Source organism: Pelophylax lessonae (assembly GCF_965119305.1).
Source record: "Pelophylax lessonae genome assembly, chromosome: 9".
Classification (NCBI taxonomy): Eukaryota; Metazoa; Chordata; class Amphibia; order Anura; family Ranidae; genus Pelophylax; species Pelophylax lessonae.
In genome coordinates, this window is record NC_138776.1 from 271,650,098 (window position 1) to 271,664,655 (window position 14,558).

At 46.5% G+C, this 14,558-nt stretch overlaps 3 protein-coding genes across 3 annotated transcripts in view; all 3 read right to left on the reverse strand.

Annotated features, from left to right (window-relative positions):
• Positions 1-14,558, reverse strand: part of LOC309564465 (uncharacterized protein) — a gene marked incomplete at both ends in the record, with an annotated part of 1,172,539 nt that overhangs the window by 768,237 nt on the left and 389,744 nt on the right.
• LOC309564099 (uncharacterized protein) overlaps positions 1-14,558 on the reverse strand; it is a 237,112-nt gene that overhangs the window by 86,386 nt on the left and 136,168 nt on the right. The window lies entirely within an intron of this gene.
• LOC309564101 (uncharacterized protein) overlaps positions 4,250-14,558 on the reverse strand; it is a 62,737-nt gene continuing 52,428 nt past the window's right edge. The window contains exons 8-10 of the mRNA XM_082268729.1: positions 14,249-14,510; positions 11,255-11,398; positions 4,250-6,135 (exon numbers count right to left, since the gene is read on the reverse strand). Coding sequence (XP_082124855.1) covers positions 4,309-6,135; positions 11,255-11,398; positions 14,249-14,510 — 2,233 coding nt within the window. The 3' untranslated portion in view covers positions 4,250-4,308. The remainder of the gene's footprint in view (positions 6,136-11,254; positions 11,399-14,248; positions 14,511-14,558) is intronic.

Consider the following 14,558-nt stretch of genomic DNA (forward strand, 5'->3'; position numbering starts at 1 on the left):
GGGAATTTCCTGCTAGAGGGCTGCGCTGACTTTAGACTTGATGAAACACAGTGGACAAACGCCAGCAGATGACACGGCTCCCCAAATCATCACTGACTGTGGAAACTTCATGTTGGACCTCATGCAACTTGGATTCTGTGCTTCTCCACGCTTCCTCCAGACTCTGGGGCCTTGATTTCCAAATGAAATCAGCATCTCCATAAAGATGGCCAGCAGAGGGAAGCATGAAGAGCTCTAGAATTTCCTGCTAGAGGGCTGAGCTGACTTTGGTGGACCGACACCAGCAGATGACACCCCAAATCTTTACTGACTGTGGAGACTTCACGTTGGACCTCACGCAACTTGGATTCTGTGCCTCTCCACTCCTCCTCCAGATTCTGGGACCTTGATTTCCCAAAAAAAAAACCGCAAAAATTCCCACAGTCAGTGATGATTTGGGGAGCCGTGTCATCTGCTGAGTGTTGGTCCACTGTGTTTTATCAGGTCCAAAGTCAGCTCCGCCCTCTAGCAGAACATTCTCGAGCTCTTCATGCTTCCCTCTGCTGACCAGCTTTATGGAGATGCTGATTTAATTTTCCAGCAGGACTTGGCACCGCCCACACTGCCAAAACTACCAATACCTGGTCACATGATCATGGTATCACTGTCCCCACAGGAACTGCTGAGTATGGTCTTGAGGGGTTCCCTTGGTTACTAGCACTCAATTACCTTTGGAATAAGTCCCTGGATCCCACCTTGTTCCTGATGACTCATCACATGAATGAACAGTCTTGGGGTGTTTGTTTTGTTGTTTATTGGTAATTGGGATAGGAGAAGGGAATAGTGGAATACTCCAATTGAACTATTCACATTGGTTGAGGACTTCCATCTTCAGAACTTTTCTGTAGAATTTGGAACATCCTGGCTGTTATTCCACACTGCCACTAGCGTAGATGGGGTTACGTCCTCCCTTCCCTTTTCCCCCCTTTTCAGCCTCCACTAACCATCATCCTTTGTAATACCTTATATGTATATTGTCTATTTTTAGATATGGATCATGCATCTGCTCTGAAGAAGTGGCGGGATTATGCCACGAAACGCGTCAGCTTATGATGTTATGACTTTACTTCAATACTCCTATGGTTGTCAATTGTTATGTTGGTTTCTTTGAAGCTGTTCTGGGGATTACTTGTTATTTTTATTACTCCAGTATTGTATCATCTTGTACAAAATTCATGCCATTTGTTCTCCATCATGAGTGCAATAAATGTGATATTTTTACTTTACCAACCCTGTCATGGTCATGTCTCTTATATAAAGTCCCAACTTTTTTACTTTGTTCTACATGATTTAGGGATGGAGTCGCATGGTTAGTCCCACCATGGGTCTCATTTAAAGTCCCACCTTTCCTCCCCCCCTTGTCCCAAATGATTTAGGGATGGAGAGACATGACCTCCACTGACAGGTTTTTTGCAGCCATGTTATTGTGCATTGACTGGGTGCGATGGTCCTTGTCCCCCAGTGTACACTGTGTCATACAGACTGGGTCTGGACCAGTTGGGGGCTCTGCGCACCCCAGTCAAGCACATAGGCTGTAATATACACAATTGCTTTCTTGTATCTTACAGATACACAATATACTGTTTGACAATCAATTGGCTACTTTGTCCTGCGGCTTTGCATGGATGCTCTGGCACGGCTGGGTGGCCGGCGAGCTGTTTCCCGTTATCTCCCCGGGAGCTGCGATGCGTGCTGTATGCCCCCCTCCCTCTCTCCCCTCCCTTGGAGGTCGGGAGATCCTCCCCCTGGGAGGGGCGGGGGCGGTGCCACCATGCATCGGCGCCACGCCCTGCGCCGGCGTGTGGCGTCACATGACGCCTACACGCCGACGACTGTTGTAATCTCAGTGCATAAGAGGGAGTCCGCCGGACGGTCCAGCATGTCTGCCGTTCCTGCGGCTCTCTCTACATATGCACCGACGTGACGCTGGACGCTTTGAGGCGGCGGTCGTGGCGGAAGTAAGGCACACCTCATTCAGCTCTAACTTTTGGCACTCACTTCACTTACCTTTTCTCCTTATCCTTCATCACTTGTTTGGTGAACACATCATTTCTGGATTACTATTTTCTTTGCATGACTACCCTCTTGGCATATTTACTTTATCAGGGGGTTCCAACCCCACGTTCACCACTACCTGCACCTAATTAAATTCACTCTGGTATTCTAATTGGATATTCATTCTTTGGGCCCCCCACCACTCTACTCTTCTATCACTATAATTTCCTTACTTACCTTAGTGTTCCAATTCCTAACATTCAACATAACCTTTTTTACACTTCTTTTTTCAGTCACATTCTCATTTTATCCCATACATTTCACAGTCTATATCCCACACATATTTTTTATTTTCCATTTTCATATTTTTTATATTTTTATGTAAGCAATACTATATATAACATATAACATATTTACTTTACTATTTTTTCTTTTTTGATTCCATAGTCATTTTCTATATACATCCCATCCCCTTCTAATAATACTTTTTACTCGTATCAGCTATATTGTATTATGACCTCTTATACATCATATATACATTACATCCCCTTCCCATATTTCCTACTCTTATGATACAAGCTATATCATGACCCTTCATACGATATATATTTCTTTACTACTTATTTCTAATCATTGATACAGATACATGTTACCATCAAGAGTACTGCAGTTCCTTCCATCTCACATTTTTCAATGTGTGGCCCCTTCTACTACTGTCGCGATCCTCAGCGTCCTCAGCTCCCGGGGGAGACAATTGGGTCCTCTCCGCCTCCAGTGTCAGCCGTTGCCATGGCTACCATGTAAGTTGGGATTGTGGGGGTTATTCCTCCCTTCCCTTTTCCCCCCTTTTCAGCCTCCACTAACCATCATCCTTTGTAATACCTTATATGTATATTGTCTATTTTTAGATATGGATCATGCATCTGCTCTGAAGAAGTGGGGGGATTATGCCACGAAACGCGTCAGCTTATGATGTTATGACTTTACTCCAATACTCCTATGGTTGTCAATTGTTATGTTGGTTTCTTTGAAGCTGTTCTGGGGATTACTTGTTATTTTTATTACTCCAGTATTGTATCATCTTGTACAAAATTCATGCCATTTGTTCTCCATCATGAGTGCAATAAATGTGATATTTTTACTTTACCAACCCTGTCATGGTCATGTCTCTCATATAAAGTCCCAACTTTTTTACTTTGGGTTACGTCTCATGTTCTTTTTGCTCCCTGACAAGACGACTTGATGGACGATAACTTATCTTCAGAACACTCTCACTAGCATCCTCTTCCCACTGACACCCATCCACTGACTATCCTAGGAGCAGGGGTGGCCCCCCTCAGGTCAGGCCCCTTGACATAAGTTACTGTACTGCAGAGACAGATCCTCCAGTGTCTCCCCTCTCAGTCACCTCCTCTGGGTTCAGCTCATCACTACTAATCTTCAGGCCCTCAGGACGACCCCCTGAGGCCACATGGCACCTCTACAGAGGAGGAGGCAGCCGCCCCCCTCCTTCCGGGACTCCACTATCCAGTCGATAGACCTCGAGCACATGTGCTCCTGGCTTTTATACAGTATCCCAACATGCATGGAGGCGACTTTCCCTCTTGCCAATCGTCAGGACTGTATCAAAAGCCTATGCACCTATTCGTCGGATTTCCTCCCACTGTCCAACATGCCTTCCTATTGGACTAGCATGAAAACACTCTCTAGCCTGAATGAATCGCATACTGAGCACAATGAGCAGACCTCACTAGCAGATCCTGCTCTCTGGTAGACAGAGAATAATATAGATTTACCTGCAGCCCCTCTGGTAAGCAGACAGAGCTCAAAACTATACTTTCTCTCACTAGCACCTACCTAGGAGGGTGCAACATCCACCCCCCGCCAAACTGAGCCATGTCCTCACTAACAGATCCTGCTCTCTGGTAGGCAGAGAACAATATAGATTTACCTGCAGCCCCTCTGGTAAGCAGACAGAGCTCAAAACTATACTCTCTCTAGCACCTACCTTGGAAGGTGCTACATACCAATACCTGGTCACATGATCATAGGATTGCTGTGCTTGATTGGCGAGAAAATTGACCTGACCTAAACCCCATAGAGAATCTGTGGGGGATTGTCAAAAGGAAAATGAGAGACACCAGATTAAAAATCCTTTTTGTTCATGCCTTGAGGGCTGTTTGAAATGTGATGTAGATAACATTTCCTGCACCCACAAGACTCGAGGGCTGTGTGAAATTTCTGATGTAGAAAGCATTTCCCACACCCAGGACACTAACATGACTCGAGGGCTGTGTGAGATTTCTGATGCTTGGAAAGAGAGGACTTTTCTGTAAAACATTTGCCGCACTCTGCACAGGAATACGGCTTCTCCCCTGTGTGACACCTCCGATGTTTATTGAAATCTGATTTACGTGCAAAACGATTCCCGCACTCAGGACAGGAAAACGGCAACTCCCCCGTGTGGCATATCTGATGTATAGAAAGATAGTACTTCTTTGAAAAACATTTCCCGCACTCAGGACAGGGATACGGCTTCTCCGCCATGTGATTCGTCTGATGTTTAGCAAGTTCTGATTTACGAGCAAAACATTTCCCGCACTCAGGGCAGGCATGTGGCTTCTCCCCTGTGTGGCATATCTGATGTACAGAAACATAGCACTTTTGTGAGAAACATTTCCCGCACTCGGGGCAGCTATACGGCTTCTCCCCCGTGTGGCATATCTGATGTTTAGCAAGATCTGATTTACGTAGAAAACATTTTCCACACTCAGGGCAGGAATATGTTTTTTCCCCCGTGTGATACCTCTGATGCGTGACAAGTTCTGATTTTCGAGAATAACATTTCCCGCACTCCGGGCAGGAATAAGGCTTCTCCCCCGTGTGGCATCTCTGATGTACAGAAACATAGGACTGTTGTGCAAAACATTTACCGCACTCAGGACAGGAATACGGCTTCTCCCCCGTGTGAGTCCTGAGATGTCTGACGAGCGTTGATTTCATTGCATAACACTTCCCGCACTCTGGGCAGGAATATGGCTTTTCGCCCGTGTGAGTCCTCAGATGTCTCACTAGTTCTGATTTCAATGGATAAAACTGCCCGCACTCAGGACAGGAATACGGCATCTTGCCAGTGTGAATTATTTTATGTCTGATAAGTTGGTATTGCTGCAGAAAACTTTTCCCGCACTCCGGGCAGGAATATGGCTTTTCCCCTGTGTGAGATCTTAGATGTCTGACAAGTGCTGATTTCCTTGGATAACTTTTCCCGCATTCAGGGCAGGAAAACCACTTCTCCTCCCCGTGCGATTTTTGGTGTTTATCTAAGTTTAGCTTTCTGATGAAACATTTCCCGCACTCAGGACAGGGAAACCTCTTAACTGTTGGAAGGACGGCACCATTCCTCACAGTCTGAGGTTCCTCAGGATAAGCGGAATACGATGGTCCGGCACTGTCCCTCACAGTCTGAGGTTCCTCAGGATAAGAGGAATACGATGGTCCGGCACTGTCCCTCACAGTCTGAGGTTCCTCAGGATAAGAGGAATACGATGGTCCGGCACTGTCCCTCACAGTCTGAGGTTCCTCAGGATAAGAGGAATACGATGGTCCGGCACTGTCCTTCACAGTCTGAGGTTCCTCAGGATAAGAGGAATACGATGGTCCGGCACCGTCCCTCACAGTCTGAGGTTCCTCAGGATAAGAGGAATACGATGGTCCGGCACCATCCCTCACAGTCTGAGGTTCCTCAGGATAAGAGGAATACGATGGTCCGGCACCGTCCCTCACAGTCTGAGGTTCCTTAGGATAAGAGGAATACGATGGTCCGGCACTGTCCCTCACAGTCTGAGGTTCCTCAGGATAAGAGGAATACGATGGTCCGGCACCATCCCTCACAGTCTGAGGTTCCTCAGGATAAGAGGAATACGATGGTCCAGCACTGTCCCTCACAGTCTGAGGTTCCTCAGGATAAGAGGAATACGATGGTCCGGCACCGTCCCTCACAGTCTGAGGTTCCTCAGGATAAGAGGAATACGATGGTCCATCTACACTGTGTGGTCCCGGATGGACATTTGAGGTAGCCGGGTTTTCTCCTGGACTATACTGTGTGATGTCCTCATCTTCTACTTTACAGTCTGGAGACAAAGTGAGACAATCCTCTGAGGTTTTCCTCATCTCCCGTCCATCTACTAAAATAGAAATACAAAGATTATTACTAGACATTAGCAGATTGGTTCCCCTAAACCAGGACTCCGCCCACATCAGGCAGCTTTGTCTCTGAGATCTTACAAATCCCCCCTCAAGTGAAGGTTAATTATTTCGTCTTGAATAAAAGCCAGACTGAGCTCCACTAGTTCAGAGAGTAAAGAAACAAATAAGAGTGACAAAGAAGGGAGCCCAACAAAGATGAAGACTAGAATTATCCTGAAGACCATCACAGTAAAACATCCGGCCTGGACTGTGACAGCCAAGCCAATACTATCTAACAAGCTGGATGGTGAACACAGTCTAGGAAAATTACCTTTACCAGGCTATTACATATTGATACCACTCAGTCTCGCTCCACCCATGACCAATCAGTGAGCAGTATGGGTGGAGGAATGTATTTAGTGTTAATGACCCACCTGTGCTGATCTCTGTAGGAGTGTCCTCCTCTATAAATGTCCCCGTTATTCCATCCTCCTCCATAGACTGCTGATCATCCCTCACATACGTCTCTTCTTCTTCTGCTTTAACCTCAAATTCTATATCTATCAGATCTTCACCCTAAACCAAGAACATGAAAGAGAATATCATCTGTAAAATATAAGCGATAATGATGGGAGACTACAAAGAAAATATCATCTTGTATGGTCCACACATCGTATCCACATGTCAGAGAGTTGAGTTACATTCATATTCTCGAAGCTCCGTCCCACCAACCTGATCATGTGTGTAGTTGTGACGTTCATGTGTGGAATCCCGGGAATACAGAGGACGGGGACATCTCTCTGGTGGGTTCCCATTACTGGATCCATCTGTAGGAAACACACACACTGACTGAATACATTGTTTCTATGTGTTCATCAGATGATGGGGGATCTAGGTGGAGCCTCCGTACTGCTCTCTTCTTTACAATAAAGTCTCCTCTTACCCGGTGATGTGAGGGGCGGCTGATTCTCCATCATGACGTCCTTGTAGAGATCCTTGTGTCCTTCTAAATACTCCCACTCCTCCATGGAGAAATAGACAGTGACATCCTGACACCTTATAGGAACCTGACACACACAATGATACAGTCACCATCCAGACACATCCCTTGTCTGTTACTGGATAATGTCCCAGAATTCCCAGCACCGCTCACCTCTCCTGTCAGCAGCTCCATCATCTTCTTGGTGACTTCTAGAATCTTCTGCATATTGTGTCTCTCAGGTTTTAGGGAGTCACATGGAGGCACTGTGATGGTCATATGATCACCTGACTTCAGAAGAGGAAATCTCTGTATTGGAGAACCAATAGAAATATCATGTTAGAATCCCAGAATCCTCTTCACCTCTCCGGTCAGGTCTGTGTTTTATTAATAGAGATAAGAGTGATGTCATGTGACCTCCCAGAATCCTCCTCACCTCTCCGGTCAGGTCTGTGTTTTATCAACAGAGATAAGAGTGATGTCATGTGACCTCCCAGAATCCTCCTCACCTCTCCGGTCAGGTCTGTGCTTTATTAATAGAGATAAGAGTGATGTCATGTGACCTCCCAGAATCCTCCTCACCTCTCCGGTCAGGTCTGTGTTTTATTAATAGAGATAAGAGTGATGTCATGTGACCTCCCAGAATCCTCCTCTCCGGTCAGGTCTGTGTTTTAATAATAGAGATAAGAGTGATGTCATGTGACCTCCCAGAATCCTCCTCACCTCTCCGGTCAGGTCTGTGTTTTATTAATAGAGATAAGAGTGATGTCATGTGACCTCCCAGAATCCTCCTCACCTCTCCGGTCAGGTCTGTGCTTTATTAATAGAGATAAGAGTGATGTCATGTGACCTCCCAGAATCCTCCTCACCTCTCCGGTCAGGTCGGTGTATTATTAATAGAGATAAGAGTGATGTCATGTGACCTCCCAGAATCCTCCTCTCCGGTCAGGTCTGTGTTTTAATAATAGAGATAAGAGTGATGTCATGTGACCTCCCAGAATCCTCCTCACCTCTCCGGTCAGCAGGTAGATGATCTCCAGGGTGAGGTTTAGTATCCTCTTAGTCATGGGACTTCGGTCCTCCTCCATCCTCATTGGTCATGAGATCTATACAGGTTTCCAGTAGACCAATAATTGATAAGAGAATGATCTGGACTGTACTGGTTGTAGGGTGAGGGGTCAGGGGTGGTTTTGGGTGAGTTTGGGTGGGTCATTATGGGAGAAAGAAGCACAAAAGAACATAATTATCAGCAGCTCCTTCAATGGTGAGTGCTAGATGTAAAATAAAAAGAGTGATTTGTTGTGCTGAGGTTTAGGTATGTCTGTAAATCCCTATTCACCCCTAGTGTGAACAATGCAAGGTCATTTAGAGGGTTTTTTTTGGACACTTGTAAGCATGACTTGAATCATAGGAACAGAATCGCACGTTTTCAGCTTCATAGACTCTTAATAGAAAAGCGTCTTCCCATTGAAGTATCTGAAGCCGAAAACACATGATTCTGCCCCAGAAAAAGCTCATATCGGACCTTTTATCGAGCTGTACCCAACTGGCAAAATGAGGACTGGCACACTGAGAAAAATGTTATTCCTTGTCTTGAGCATTGTCTCCATCCCCCATATTATCCATTAATATAGACTGATGAGGTGAGAAAGTAACACATCTCCAAAATGAAGAGAATGTTCCGACCCCGTAAGTGGGGAATTGTTCTGCCCCTGAAGGGTCTTGGTCACCTTAGTAAGATCAGCTTACTGGACTCCTAAATTAGGTTTCCACACTATATATGTGTGTATCATCATCTGCTGGAGATAAAAGAGGTCACAGTGACTATGGAGGAAGAGGACGGACATGACGGGGGGGGGGGGGGGGGGGGTTATTGGGTGTAAATAGAAAATCAGATCTTATTACCTCCTCTGTTGCCAGTTCCAGCAATGTCTCCTCGCTACTTCCTCCCGACTCACCTCTCACCCGGAATTTCCTATTTATACCTGACATCACTTCCTGTCTTCCATAGAGACTTCCTGTCTGGGTAAAAGTGAGATCACCACCTTGTGGAGCTCAGGGATCTTGTCCTGAGAAACGTCTCGTAGTGTGAACACGGCCTTGTGCTGTGTGTGTATATCACTAGAGGGATCACCAGCAGGAGGAAGGAGGTCCTGATTCCTCTATATAGATCTTTATATCACTAGAGGGGTCCCCAGCAGGAGGAAGGAGGTCCTGATTCCTCTATATAGATCTTTATATCACTAGAGGGGTCCCCAGCAGGAGGAAGGAGGTCCTGATTCCTCTATATAGATCTTTATATCACTAGAGGGGTCCCTAGCAGGAGGAAGGAGGTCCTGATTCCTCTATATAGATCTTTATATCACTAGAGGGGTCCCCAGCAGGAGGAAGGAGGTCCTGATTCCTCTATATAGATCTTTATATCACTAGAGGGGTCACCAGCAGTGGGAAGGAGGTCCTGATGCTACCTCAATAGATTTTGAGTGAATAAGCCAACAGTAAGTGACTTTAATCATGTTTGGGACAAACATAGATCTATACTCAGACAGGCATGAAATTGTCCAAAATGTCTTGGTATGATGACACCTTAAGAGTTCCCTTCACTGGAACTAAAGCCCCGTATACACGATAAGAAATTCGGAAGAGAAATTTCGTCCGACGACCGATCTGCCGATTTTTGGATTGTTAGTATGGTGCTTTCGACAACTGACTCCGACTTTTCGGCTGACAAAATCCTGATGTGCAGGCTATAAAATTTTTGTTGTCCGTAATACAACGTCCGATTTTCGTGCAGTCAGTACAGATTTCGACGGAAAAAAATCTTAAGAGCAAGACTAGGCATGCTCAGAGAGGAAAGAACACATACAAAGCAATCCAACACATGACATCACTTCTGAAGTAGAATTCTGTCGTACGGGAAAATTTCTTATCAAAATAACCTCTTCACTTTCCACATGAGACTAGCATGCCACAAAAAACGGACGACAGATCTTTCGATAATCTGATCGTGTGTACGAGGCTTAAGAGACCAAGCCCAACCCCAACCCCTGAAAAACAACCCCACCCCATAATCCCCCCTCCACCAAATGATTTGGACCAGTGCACAAAGCAAGGTCCATAAAGATAGTTTGGGGTGGAGGAACTTGACTGGCCTGCACATAGTCCTGACCTCATCCTGATAGGACACCTTTCGGATGAATTAGAGCGGAGACTGTGAGCCAGGCCTTCTTGTCCAACATCAGCACCTGACCTCACAAATGCACTTCTGGAAGAATGGTCAAACATTCCCATAGACACTCCTAAACCTTGTGGACAGCCTTCCCAGAAGAGTTGAAGCTGTTATAGATGCAAAGGGTGGAGCCAACTCAATATTGAACCCTACGGACTAAGACTGGGATGCCATTAAAGTTCATGTGTGTGTAAAGGCCGGCGTCCCAATACTTTTGGTAGTATAGTGTATGTCTGAAAATCGATCAATCCTGATGTACTGACGGCCGATCTCATTTCCTGAGGCCCGAAAGCACAAGGACAGTACAAATACCCCCCAAATATATATATACTGTATATACTTATATTAAAAACAATTGTTATTGTTACAGCTATTGGCACAAAAAAATTCAGTCTTCATTTTTTAAAAAGATTTAATGGTCTATAATCACAATCATGAATTCTTATCAGCAATCAAATGTAACTATGGATAGCGATCTAACATAACCCATGAGTAGGGACCTACCTAAGGACGGAGTGTCCCACCTTAGGACAGAGTGTCCCACCTTAGGACGGGGTGTCCCACCTTAGGACGGGGTGTCCCACCTTAGGACGGAGTGTCCCACCTTAGGACAGAGTGTCCCACCTTAGGACGGAGTGTCCCACCTTAGGACGGAGTGTCCCGCCTTAGGACGGAGTGTCCCGCCTTAGGACAGAGTGTCCCACCTTAGGACGGAATGTCCCACCTTAGGAAGGGGTGTCCCACCTTAGGACGGGGTGTCCCACCTTAGGACGGGGTGTCCCACCTTAGGACGGAGTGTCCCACCTTAGGACAGAGTGTCCCACCTTAGGACGGGGTGTCCCTAATCTAAATTTAGTGTTTGGAGCAAGGATGGAGCCAGCCTGAGCTTTCTTTACGTTATCTGGGATCCTTAGGTTCCTCCTAGGCCCAAGGACATCGATTGCATCTGCCTGCAGCTGTTGAGTGTTCTGCAGTAGATGGAATGAGAAGATACAATGTATGGGGAAGTGTAAATATTTATTCTGCCTTAGCCAATCATTGAGGGGTATATGTTAGGAAGGTGGGCTGGAGAAATGCATAAATTTTTTGAAGATACCTTCTAGAAGGGTCGTTGTCTCCTAGGCTTCGCCCAGAGAGGAAGGTATTCTAGAGCAGGGGGGGTCTCCAAGCTTTCCAAACAAAGGGCCAGTTTACGGTCCTTCAGACTCTAGGGAGGGGGGGTTTTGGTCAGACTGTGGACAGGTTCTCCCACCTGAGCTATGGATCTCCGCAGCTCCTCCAGAGTTACCATGGGCCTCTTGGGCAAAGATAATCACATGGTACAGATGGGCTGTGATTGGCCCTGTCTGTACCATGTGATAACTGTGACCAATCTCAGCTAGAAATACAATTGTACACAATGGATGGCATGAAAGGAAGCCATTCATTGTTTCCAACGGTCATGTGATCTGCTGTGATTGGTCACGGCCTGAAAGGAAGCCATTTATTGTTTCCAACGGTCATGTGATCTGCTGTGATTGGTCATGGCATGAAAGGAAGCCATTTATTGTTTCCAACGGTCATGTGATCTGCTGTGATTGGTCATGGCATGAAAGGAAGCCATTTATTGTTTCCAACGGTCATGTGATCTGCTGTGATTGGTCATGGCATGAAAGGAAGCCATTTATTGTTTCCAACGGTCATGTGATCTGCTGTGATTGGTCACGGTGTAGCGTGAGAATTACCTACCCCGTGAGAATTACCTACCCCTCGTCACTTCCGGCCAGGAACAGCTGAGCAGCGCAGCAGTGCGCATGCTCACAGGGCCGGATACCTAAAGGGACGACAGAGGAGCAGACTAGTGCGCATGCGCACTAGTATGGAAATAGCACGGTGTACCGTGGAAAAAACCTACCCACGCGGCGGTTAAATAAAACAGCGGGGTTGCAATACGAATCATCTCCGCTCCTGTGGCTGTCACTTCCCTGCTCTCGGCAAGTAAATATAAAAGCGGCTGGCGTCTCCGTGATTTATCTTTTCATACAGCCGCCGCCGCTTTTATATTTACTTGCCGAGAGCAGGGAAGTGAGAGGCACAGGAGCGGAGATGATTCGTATTGCAGCACAGTTGTTTTAATGTAACAGCTGCATTCCATAAAGTGCCGTGAACCGGAAGTGATGAGGGGTAGGTTTTTCTCACGGGTAGGTAATTCTCACGGAACAACGGCATGAAAGGAAGCCATTCATTGTGTACAACGGTCATGTGATCTGCTGTGATTGGTCACGGCATGAAAGGAAGCCATTCATTGTGTACAACGGTCATGTGATCTGCTGTGATTGGTCACGGGATGAAAGGAAGCCATTCATTGGTTACAACGGTCATGTGATCTGCTGTGATTGGTCTCGGGATGAAAGGAAGCCATTCCTTGTTTACAACGGTCATGTGATCTGCTGCGATTGGTCACAGCGATCACATGGTACTGACAGCGGACCGACACACTGATCAGTCATCGGCTATGTCCGGAGGACACAGTTGGTGACAGATCGCGCCTCTGCGCGGTCCCGCATTTTAGAACGTCTGCACAGCCCTCATTTTACTATAGACCAGACAGGAAGGTTTTACGAAAAGTCCCTCAAAATCCATACCAGACCCATATTCCACACCAGGGGTCTCCAAACTATGGCCCTCCAGTTGTTCAGGAACTACAATTCCCATCATGCCTTGTCATGTCAATGTCAGAGTTTTACAATGCCTCATGGGACGTGTAGTTCCGCAACAGCTGGAGGGCCGTAGTTTGGAGATCCCTGGTCTACACTATAGATAGGACTCCACCAGCCTTGACCTCTCTCCTAGTAAAGCTGGCCACACACCAGTAGAATTTTGTAAGAAAATTTTCCATTTCTGAATGTTTGCTAGACTTCCAAATGGTTAGTGGGGTCAAGTCGATGGTCGTCTACTCAAAATTCCTAACTTTGAATCTGGTTTTCTGATGGGGGGGAAGCAAAATCGTAAACCCAGTGTTTGGACAAGGTCATCCAGCACCCAGGGCAAAGATGCCAAACTGCATCCCCCTTCCTCTTCCCTTAGGGTTGGGGTTAGCAGTGATGATGCTATCACTACTCCTGTAAGCCTTGTAACGCAAGCAACTCCCACAGGGCGCCTCCATCCCTGCAATAAACTATTGTGCCCACGGCAGCCGCCCCCCTCCTGCCCACCCTTGTCCTGGCCCTGCACGAACCTATTTAAGACATTTGGAATTCTGGATGACTTGATGATGGAAAGAATGAATGTTCTGATGAACGTCTTAACTACGAATGTTCCAACGAAACTGGGCATGTATGGCCTGATCTCCCTTACTCTTCATCCACTAGCAATACCCGCACCTCTCTCACCATGACTTTTCCCTTTGAAGCTTCCGATGAAGAGCAGAGGAAATCAGATTACACTGGAGGAGGGACTAATCCAGCAATGACTCCGCCCCCCTTATCCTTCTCAGAGGAGGGCTCAGCCATGTGTTTTCTGAGGTGTACATCAAGGCGTGCTTCTTCCCAGTTGCGACATTTCCCACACTTGGGACACATATACTTCAAGAGTTGTGTGAGATCTCTGATGTATGGCAAAATATGATCCATATAGAAGACAATTCCAGCACTCTGGACACTGCTACACCTTTTAGAGTTTATGTGAGTTCTCTGATGTCTATAAAGGGAGGACTTCTGCGCAAAGCTTTTCCCGCCCTCAGGGCAGGATTACGGCTCCTCCCCTGTGTGAGATCTCTGATGTACGGTAATATAGGATCCATATAGAGGACATTTCCCGCACCCTGGCCACTAATACACCTCAGAGTTTGTGTGAGTTTTCTGATGTCTGGAAAGGCAGGACTTCTGCGCAAAGCTTTTCCCGCACTCAGGGCAGGAATACGGCTTCTCCCCCGTGTGGCACCTCTGATGCCTGACCAGTTCTGATTTCCACAGAAACCACTTCCCGCACTCAGTGCAGGAATGCGGATTCTCCCCCGTGTGGGACTTTTGATGCGTGACAAGTTCCGATTTCAGTCTGTAACTTTTCCCGCAATCAGGGCAGGAATGCGGCTTTTCGTCCCTGTGAAACTTCTGATGCTTGGAAAGCTGTGACCTCCACGAAAAACAT